The sequence below is a fragment of the Anopheles coluzzii genome, chromosome 2 (genome assembly GCF_943734685.1).
Source record: "Anopheles coluzzii chromosome 2, AcolN3, whole genome shotgun sequence".
Taxonomy (NCBI): Eukaryota; Metazoa; Arthropoda; class Insecta; order Diptera; family Culicidae; genus Anopheles; species Anopheles coluzzii.
The window spans coordinates 114774211-114784975 of record NC_064670.1 but is presented as its reverse complement, the minus strand read 5'-3'; the positions used below and the strand labels follow the sequence as shown (position 1 = coordinate 114784975).

The 10765-nt window shown below is 42.4% G+C and overlaps 1 protein-coding gene and 1 non-coding gene across 2 annotated transcripts; one reads left to right on the top strand and one right to left on the bottom strand.

Annotated features, from left to right (window-relative positions):
• Window positions 1-4661: 4661 nt before the first annotated feature.
• Trnaq-cug (transfer RNA glutamine (anticodon CUG)) lies at window positions 4662-4733 on the top strand. The gene has a single exon. It is a non-coding gene; the product is annotated as a tRNA-Gln (tRNA).
• A 624-nt stretch (window positions 4734-5357) lies between these two features.
• On the bottom strand, window positions 5358-9977 carry LOC120953090 (uncharacterized). Its single transcript, XM_040372770.2, has 3 exons — window positions 8810-9977; window positions 7241-7538; window positions 5358-7050 (listed from the first exon to the last, which is right to left on the bottom strand). The coding sequence occupies exons 1-3, from the start codon at window positions 9112-9114 to the stop codon at window positions 5974-5976; spliced, it is 1680 nt and encodes a 559-aa protein (XP_040228704.2). The 5' UTR covers window positions 9115-9977; the 3' UTR covers window positions 5358-5973.
• Between the last annotated feature and the right edge of the window lie 788 nt (window positions 9978-10765).

The window sequence follows — 10765 nt, the reverse complement described above, 5'->3', positions numbered from 1 at the left end:
TGATTTTACTTACACTTCACCTGCAATAAAGCATTGAATTTATTTAAAACATTTTCCTCACGCTCTGGTATGCAGCTTCGTGGAAAATTGCTCTCAAAGATGTGGTGACAGGAAAATGAAATGAAAATGCACAACATTACCTGGAACATGTTGGAAAAGTTTACTGCTTCAGTTCAGAGTTCAAAAATGAAGATAAACGCAGATTATTGAACAGTGTAATGTTATTTATATCGCCAAACTTTCGAACATCTAGTATTAGTGCAAAATGTACGTTTATCAATATAAGCCTGTATTTCTGAGCAGTTTATTGTCATTCTTCATAAAGAAGCATAATTTCTATCAGTTTTTTTCATATTTTCATATACATTTACAATCACTTACCAGGTTAGCTTAATCGTATTATAATAGAGTTTTTGCATGATTAAGGTAAATCATTTTGCCTATGATGATTTTCAATAAATATTTGGGTAATTATATTAATAGTTTCTATGACTGTTATAGTTGCCGGTCTGGTGGTACAGTCGTCAACTAGTACGACTCAACAACATGCCCGTCATAGGTTCAAGCCCCGAATAGACCGTGCCCCCATACGTAGGACTGACTATCCTGCTATGGTAACAATAAGTCACTGAAAGCTAAGCTCACTTCAGGCCTTGACCGACAGCGGTTGTTGTGCCAAAGAAGAAAAGAAAAGTTTCTATGTTCCTTATTTGTAGACTCTCAAATATACTATTATTATTTTTTATTAAACTATTTGGCTTTAAAGGTCTGGGCAACATGAAGCTCAATATGTTTCTACGATTCAATTTTATATAAATTTATATTAGTAAATAGACAGAAACAACCATTGTTAGCATAAAAACATAAATTGTGTAAAATATCATACATCATATGATATTTTGTCGATTATTAGAGCATGATATGTAAAGGATTGCATGCTTTTTTTGACAATAAAATAGTGTCATAACGTGTTTTTAACTAACAAGTTAACTTTTCATCTAACAACATCTAACACACTGCTATGGGTAAATCAAGAAGTCTCTTAAATCCAAACCCAATTATTGGTTTAGGCAGGCCACGGTTGTTGTGCCAAAGAAGAAAAAGAAGAAGAAGATATTGCAACACTATTTAATTTTAATAAAAATTTCATAAAATGGAAATGATGGTCATGTAATTTGTGGATGTATTATTGGTCATTATCATGAAGATTAAAATACCCTCGTTAAAAGTCGCATACAGCTTACGAGGTATGCTTTGCTAACATAATCAAAACTGTAGTTGAAAAGACCAGAAATGGACCACTTAAAAAACTTATTTGAAACCGACCGTGCGTCTCCATCACGCTCAACAGTACAAAATAATGAACAATTGAGCATTGGTTTAAACACGTGATTTACGTGAGTGTGTACGTGCTATGTATTTTGTAATGATAAAACTCGTGCCTTTAACAGCAACTCCCCCCTTAAACGGCATAATTTCGATGAACCAGCCGTAGACAAATTACCTTCAGTCAACCACAAACGATCGTTTCAAAGCGCACTGACTAATACCGAACAGACATGCAAAGCAGCAAATTCGGGGTTGAGACCAATACACCAAAATGGCGCAGCGTAACATTTATCACTCAATTTCGTGCCATCATCGATCGCGTACGATTGTTGCAAACCGTGCTAAGGAAGCACGGCGTGTACACACAATCACCTGAGGAAAAGTGGGCCTCGAATCTTCGTGTTAACATACACGCTACATCCAAACTCTCTTTCCCGGGGAACGCATTATTTAGCCTTCCACGGAAACGCGAACGATTCACTTTCTTTCGTTTCCAATCAGAACAAACACACACACACACACTCACATAACCTCACTCCGCTCGTGTCTTTCGATTCGATTGGTAGATTGGTGAAATTTCAAAACAAACAAAACCCGCTACCGCTGCATCGCCAATCAGCAAAAGTACAGCCCCACGTGGACACGTGGGGTAAAAAACAGACCCGCGCGCACACACACGCAAATGTGAAGCGTCGCTTTCCAGCCCTCAACTTTCCGCTGCTCGCAACAGATCGGCAACTTGGCACCGATTCAATCAGCACAAAATAAGATAAATAGAGCGAAAAACAAGCCTAAAAGCCAGCCACAACCGGTAGACAATTTACGGTCGACGGAGAAGCACAGCAACCATGTGCGCTAAGTCGCGTGTGTGTGTGTGTGCGTGCGTGCGTGTATGTGTAAACCCCCAAAAGAAAAGCATCTTTTGCCGAAGAAAACACTGCTGCGCAAACCTTCCGCACTGTTGTTTTTGGCGGGTGCGCTTTGTTTTGGATACTACGCGCGACCTCGTGCGTGTAGTGTGCGCTTCACCTTTGCACCCCGGGGTGGTTGCGTTTTTCACAGGAGCCGCATGATTGATTGTACATAATTTACCCGCTAAATCATGTTAATCGCCCATCGCTGATTTAGCCGGGTGGGTTCCATGGTTTGGCGTTGCCACGTTTCGATGGTTTCGACAAACAGGCAATGGGTGACATTGTTTGGTTTTATTATTGTACCAAGCGTTTCGTGGTGGGGCGTTTGCCGTAAGTAAGGCAGAATCGGCACAGGTGTGCTTTTGGCGAGCATGCCAATGTTTGACTATTTACGCTTGGCAATGGTGCGTGGTATTGAGGCAAATCGTTTTTAAAACTGGATGATTATGGAATCATTCTGTACAATAAGTGTTAAATATGTAAACAGGTAAATAATTTGAATACTTATTACTTCATATTGTGCTTTCTTATTATATTTTATGGTAGCTCTATCGTTTATTTCTCTTTCTTCATTGTTATACTTTCAATTTTATTGTGATTGCTTCATAGAAATAATAATTGTCAATCATCAAACTTAACAGCTCCTCTATGAAATAATTCAATATCAAACTTTTGGATGATATTATTGCTGTAATTTAATCATTTGCATGTTTTTCTTTGTCGTTGATTTTCGAATTTTTAAGATTTTTTTACATACATTCGATAATTACGACACCTGCTTAAATTCGAACATTCACAACAATCTGAACAATATGATCTGATTTATACTGCACGACAACAATTCGTTCTATTTTACATCAATTTGTTCACTTCTAAAACATCGCTTCCAAAACGCTTCGTAAGCCACCCTTAGCTTTAGCGCACTTTATTTATATTCGTGCCGCACCTAGAGGACAACGTTATGGCCAACTTGTGTACCTTTTTATATCCCAAAACTACAAAAACAATTTCCCAACCAGCCACGGTAACCTCCTCCGCCTTCCCTCTACACAGGGCGCAATTCACATCGTCACAGGTACGACATACACACAACCATTGAATGCAGATTTATGTCATGCTCGGTGGAGGCAAATATTTTACGATGATTTGCTTATGCATTTATGCTTCACATGCTTCAGTTGCTTCAGTGTATATGTGTTCATGTGTGTGTATGTGTGTGTGTGTGGGACAATGTACCTCTCTCTCTCTTCCTGCATCAACAGCACCAGTATTTGGAAGAGGAAAGGACGCCTGGAGGCTTCGCTCATAGTTGGGAAAGTCATATTTCGTTGGTCTTAAGTCCGCGACCGGTTCTTCCAACCAAAATCCAGCCCAATCCGTATCCTGTTGATACAGTTTTCTCAAACACCAGGTTGCTTCTTTTTAGTGCCAGCGCAAGGTAAATACCGAAGGCGGAGAACGGAAGAAACGTTGAATCATTGCACACATATGAAGCAAGTTTTATTTGTGTGTTTTACGGAAGAAAGGACAATTTGAATCAACAGACCGGCGGCCGCTCGAAGTCTTTTTTTTTTTGTTAAAACACCCTCAAGAAAATGCTGCGATTTCGCGACCGATGCAGTTTGCTGCTTGTCCCTGCTGCTTTCCGGCTGTACGGCGTTAGTTTGACTTGACATTCAATTCCCCAATTTTTCCTTTCAATCGAGACCACAACCCCTTTTCCCCGGGACACAGAACAACATCGGTGGTACGAGCATACACACACAGATACACGTAAACTTTTTCCGTGAGCCACCGAACCGTTTCCGAACCGGTGGCATAAATCAACTTTATTAGATTCGCCCCATGAATAACGAGCGAAAAAATCGAATTTAGAACCTGAGATTTTTAAAACAAACTTTTTCACTGCCATCATCGTTACGAGTTTGGATATGCGCGCGGCCTCCGAGTTCCTCCTATGCCCTCCCGCGAGGCCGGTGAATTATGATAAATCGAATCGAGCTAGCCCCGAACGGTGAGAACCAGCACACGGGTGGGTGGGAGATTGTGAGATCACTGAAACAAAACACCGAACCTCCTACCCGACTAGTGCTGCCGTTTCAAATCGTTGAACCGTTTCGCGTAAAAATGATTTTACACGCATTGATAAATCGGTAAACAGAGGGAGGGGAGTTGGAGTAGAAGATGGGCAGCAGCAATCTCGCCACATAAGCCCGTCGTTACTCTCCAACATTAGCAGCAGCAGCAGCAGCATAAAGAAAGGGTTATGGTATTGGGTGTGCAGATAAACGAAATCCAAATAATGAAATTCAATAATAGAATCAACACATTCGATCGTTGCTAATTCGTTTTCGAGAAAAATTAGGCGGCCAAGCCGCACCCAACAAAACGGCTAATTTTAGGCCCTTCTGCAAGTCGGGTTCCATGGTGTAATGGTTAGCACTTTGGACTCTGAATCCAACGATCCGAGTTCAAATCTCGGTGGAACCTACCGAATACAGAAAGTTTTTTTTCTAATGTTCATTTCTCGCATAACGAGGTCAATCCAGTTATTCACTAGTTATACAAAAAAAACCGTTTCATGTAATTTTTATAATAAGAAAAATATTTCATACCAGGGCTAAAACAATGCTAAAACACAGTACACTTTTGTCTTTATGACAGAAAATCCAATAGAAAAAATGTGTATATTGCCAATGCCAATGTTATTATTATTCCAATTATATTTTCACTCTAACAACTTCGCCATAAATCGATTTGTTTTTTAGCCAAAATATATATTTTGTTTGTTTTGTTTTGCTTGAACTGGGTAGTTTTAGCAAATGTAATAATTTTTTTATGATTCCAACTGATGAATTCTTTTTTTTTTTTTCGTTCGGGTTTTAAAATTCAATAAAACAGACCTTTATTTTGCATTTCCTAAAGGATTTGTCGAACTAGTACAATCTCCCACAATAGAATTACAAAAATAATTTAAAAACAGATTATAAATGTATATTTTATTTCGTTTGTTATTTTGTTTTGTTTTGTTTTAGCTTTTATTTCTGAACAATTTATTTTTTTGTGAATCATCTCATAAGATCAAGGAACATCGTTCGTTCAAACTCATTTGCAAACATTTAAAATTAGCAATTTTATTTGGAAAACTTATTTGTTTAACAAACAACCTGCATTTTAGCTTCAAACGCATACAAAATCGTAAGTGTTTGGAATTCACTAAGGCATACAGTATCTCCGGTACTACCTGTACCGGCAAAAGCTTAGAGTTATTCTCTGTTAGCAGCACTCAAAAAAAAGAACGATGAACGCCCAGTAAATCGTGTCCGAGAAGTAATGTACTCTTCAATTTTCTGCCAAATTTCAAAGCACCACTAAAAGAGTCAACAAACCTGGATGCAACCGGTAGGAGTGCCCACACACTCACCAAGCTTCCCAGAGTCACCAAGCGCCTGCTGGGATGTCATCTTTTTTAATCGTCTATTCATCACCTTACACCAACACCAACTTTCCCTCTGCCATTCGCTCTCTCCGTCTGCTTGCTTCCCCTAATGGTCAGTTTCGGTCGTTGCCAAACGGCAACGTTGAACGAATTTTATTTACGAAACCACTCCACTGACTAGTTAGTTTGTCGACTTAAGCTACTGTCAACACACTGTCCACACATCTGCTCCTCCCCCGCTCCAATCGTGATGGGTGAGAGATGTAAATGGCGACCATGCTATCACGCTCCCTAGTCCCGTCGCATAATACTTTCGATGGTGAAATTGCTCGACTTTAAGCCACCAACTTTCGTGCGAACCGGTACGGTCACTGTAACCGGTGAGCCAGCTTTCGGACTTTCACGCCGGCCGGGCGAGAGTCGGACACTGTTTACACTGGGGCAGCAGTACGCTGTTACCGGCGAGCTGGACGATCCGGACGCTCTGACGGATGCTGCTGCTGCTGCTGCTACCGATGTCGGAAGTGTCGGTTTCGATGCGCTTTCAGGTGTGCACAAACCATCACCGGCCGGGGCAGTAGCAAATCCCGTTTGATCCGGACTGACCGTTCGGAACGGCCGTTCGCCCGAGTGAGAACTTTGCCGATCGGGACTGGTGGTGCACGAGAAAGGTGACGTTAGCTCGCAGCCTCTAACACGCAATCCACTCAGCTCGCCCAGCAGCAAAGCGTCCAGCGTGTGGGCCGTGAAGCGCACCGTCGGAGGGAACTGTTGGTTCAAGCAATTATCGCTTTTCCTCGCACGTGCGCTTAATTCCATCCTCGGATGTCGCTCGCCGACCGGATTTAGTGCGTTAAGTTCATTTTCGTACTCGCCCTCGGAATGTGTGCCACTCGGGGAGTGTTCCAAGAACTCTACTTCATCTACACCGTCGATGGAGGGAACCGTATCCTCGTCGCTCCGGTGCTTGATGTGGTGGCATCCTGAAGAAGGTGACCATCTTCCACGCTGGTGGCCCACTCCATCCCGGGCTCCGCTCGTATCGGCTAATGAAGTTGTGTCAAGGGAAGATGTCGGCGAATCACCTGCTACCAGCCCATCGGCCAGCAGCGCTGCTGATGAGGATGCCCCGTGGACATAGCCGCCGTGAGGGTGATGGTAGCAGCCGGAACCAAGCAAAAGCAGAGCCGGATCGGCCAGCTCCGGAGACTGCTGCTGCCGCTGCTGTATCAAATCATTTCGCACTATCAGATGATGAAGATCGGTGCCCTCGTTTCGTCGACCGTGGGGCTGTGGTGGCAGGTGCGTTACCGTTGACGGGCTCATAAAGTCTCCGGTCGGTGGAAAGGCCAGCCCAAACGGTGAACCCTGCGAGGGAAACAGAGGGGAAAAGAAACGGAAACTGTACAAACCGCGGAACTGCATACGATAAGCATCGGCAGGCAGGTGATGTTTGCTCCCCTTGCGATCTTTTTTTTTCTATCCCCTCCTATCTCCCAGCTCCACGGTGAAATAGAGCATCCGTCCTTTATTTATCTACCACATCCGACCGCCTTACCTGAAAGTGGCCGTTCAGGTTCAATTTTGCGTTGCGCTGTCGGCGGGTACGACGGCGCCGGTAATTGCCCTGCTCAAACATATCGTTTGCCGACGGGTCCAGCATCCAGTAGCTACCTTTGCCGCCTGCTCCTGCATTTCCTCCACCACCCTCACCGCCGTCCCCGTCGGACGATTGGCCCTTGCCGCCGGTTCCGGACGCTTTTTCCCGCGGTACCTTAATGAAACAGTCGTTCAGCGAGAGATTGTGCCGGATGGAGTTCTGCCAGCCCTGGCGATTTTCGCGATAGTACGGAAAGCTGCAAGAAGATACGCGGATGTGTGAAGGCAAAAACGGAAGAAACCGTACGTGAACGAAGGGTGGCAGATACTGGGTTTGAGGAGACTAATTGGATGAGTTGGAAGAAGCACGGGCAGAGAGATGTGGTGGATTTTATCAACACAAAATTCCACCGTATTAAATCGTTGCATATCATATAAGCACCTTATCGTGCATATTTTAAAATATTTTTCTAATTGTATAACTAAAACCAGAGATTGTTAATAGTTTGAGATATATGCGTGTGTGCAATACAGAACGTAGGGAAAAATTCTCATAAAAAAAATCAAATAATTTTTCAAAACAAAATCAAATTTGCATATTATTCAAATGCAGGTCATATACAGGTTGTCCCTGAGGTACGCTATTAATGCGGACCGTGAAGAAATCACATATCTCAAATTTCCGAGTAAGTCGTATTTTGCGATTTTCACAAAAAAATTTGCTAATTTTTGAGCAACTTTGCTTAAAGTAGTAATATGAAGCACTAAACCAATTATTTGATATAATTCTTATCCAATATTATAATTTTGTACCTATTCGAATGGTTTAAAAGCTTTACCAAAATGGAATCTGTTTTACATTTGACTATGTTGGGTTAAATCAGTGCAATTTTCCAGAAGAACTGTAAAATTAAGAAAACCGCTTATTTACGGATCGGCATATAAATGGTACAGCATAGCTCGGGGACCACATGAACATGGTAATAGTACTAGTAGTAGTAATAGTAGTAGACGTCTATCTCTCCTAGGATGATTTTCTTCATAAACATGATTTGCGCCGTTTCGCGACGAGTAGCGTGAGACTCGAGTCCAAAAATTAAATAGTTATTAATCTGTTCGAAGATTTGTTTACTGTTCTTAAAGATATTTTTATCACTTGCTTGAACACATTTTGGTGCTAAAAAATACAAACAAAATGTTGGAACATATTCATAAATATAAAAAAAAAACCATATGAGAGTGGTCCAAAAATATGTGCACAAACAACCTTGAAAAATCTTCTAGTTTGTTCAACCCAAATTTAAATACCTAAATATGGTTAACCAATATGGGGAAATGATATTTATTTTTCCAAGTATTATTCTAATCAGAACTTTTACTTCATTAAATCTAACATTTGCTTGCCAAATAGATCTAATAAATAGTTCGCACTCAAACATTATTTTAATCTAAATGAGCAATATTGTTAATAAAAGTGACTGCTGTTTTGCTCTCTGCCCAACTTTGATTTAAAAAAAATCGTACTTACTTATCCATAATGTACTTATAGATTCCGCTTAGCGTTAGGCGCTGGTTCGGTGCACTACTGATCGCCATCGCTATCAGGGCAATGTAGGAGAAGGGTGGCTTTTCCGGCCGATGGACCGACTTCAGGAACGAGAACGGCAGTGACCAATTGTTCAGCCCAAAGTACGATTGGCCCAGCGTGGCCGCACTGTGCTCCGGATGGGGCAGGTAGCGTCCACCTGCGTGCTGACTGCTGAACAGTGCCAGATCGTGGTTGAGGCTTTGGATCTGCTGTATTGCTGCCGCATAAGAGCTGTACGGTAGCATTCCGACGGATTTCGGGGACGTTTTTCGGTTTCGACAACAAAGATTTTCTCGTTGGTAATTTACAAACAGTTGAGTATTTGCAATCACTAAAAAATATTGCAGAATTTCCTGAACACCGTACACTTTACACAATCTAATTGACAACACTTAATGAATAAATCCACGCGTCTAAGAACAGTTCGGCCTCACGCAATTGAGATGTTACTCGAGAGGTTGACCTTTGCTCACAAATGTTCACTCAACAAGAACACGGCGCAATGCGTCTCACACGAGATGAAGCAAGCGACTAAAATCCTGCCTCTCCGTAAACCACACAACGAGCCAACCCTCCTAACGCCATTGCGCGCCAGTTCGCGCATCGTTAACAGTGGCTTACGCCCCCTTAGGGCCGCTGCTGACGACGATGATGAAGATCCAAAACAACGCCATCGACCGCACGCAAAACCATCTCTTCCATCCCACACCTCCACTCGGGACGCGCCTTAACCCGCAAACACACACACATACAGCATCTATTTATTTTATGCAAAACAGAAACAACTACTTTCATCTTTCATAAACACACGGCACCTTCGACAAACCCGCTTAGCGCGATCGGGGAAAAGGATCTACACCTCCGAAGCGAAGAGCACCAGCGCGCACAACCATCCGACCCACCGACCGATCGTTCCCATAAAAAAAACGGTAACTCATCCCATCGCCGCATTATTTATGCTTTACACTACATCCAGCGTCGTAAACGTGCAATGCAGCGTGCAGCGATGCGCGAAGGATGAGAATTGTACCGTTGTATTGCGCTTTGACTTTTCCTCTTCCCGCGTGGAAGATTTCCACTACCGAATTTTCACTTGCAGTACGCTCTATCTCCCTCTCTCTCTCTCTCTTTCTCTATTTTTTCTGGCCCCTTTTCTTCGGAAGTCACCCGATCTGATGTGTCTTTTGCGCAAACGGAACGGGCGCCTGCGCACGAACACACTGCGCATACGTGTTTATTACGAAGGCGGACGCGACCCGCGGTTTATGACTTCCTTTCCCGTTTACCGACGCGATCCGTGCCGCCGTGTCGATCGCGGATCACTGCCATTTGGCTCCGCCCATCTATTTATTTAGATTTTCCACGACCACAGAAAATTCCCATTTCCAATGGGTACCGGTGGATTCTTTCTACCGTGGCAAATGGATTGTTTTGCTTTTGCCAGTGTGGAAAGGTAGGGTATGGGGGAGAGGTTTTGCCATAAGCCGATCTATGATTTGTGGTCGATGATGAGTGGGGATTAAAAATGGTGCCACATTGACGGAAACAAAGTTCTACTTCGATCTGTTTTTGTAAGAATTTAAAAGATAATTTATTGCCTTTTCTTGGTTCTTTCTAGCATTTTTTTCGGGGGAACGTCTGTGTCGAATTATTGTTCGATGTATTCCAGATTTCAGCGATCTTCTATAAAAAAAGGTAGCTTACGAAAAGAAAGGTAACCTTTTTTGAAGATCTCCATCTACAAACAGATTGGCTTGGGAAATCTTATCGCATTGTTTTGTTGAATCATTTAAATATACCTAAGGGAATGCAATTTCATGTCGTTCGCCTTCCCTTTTGGGCGCAACCTATTGCATACTTAAATCAATACTCTAGTAGTTCATTTATATAAGATCA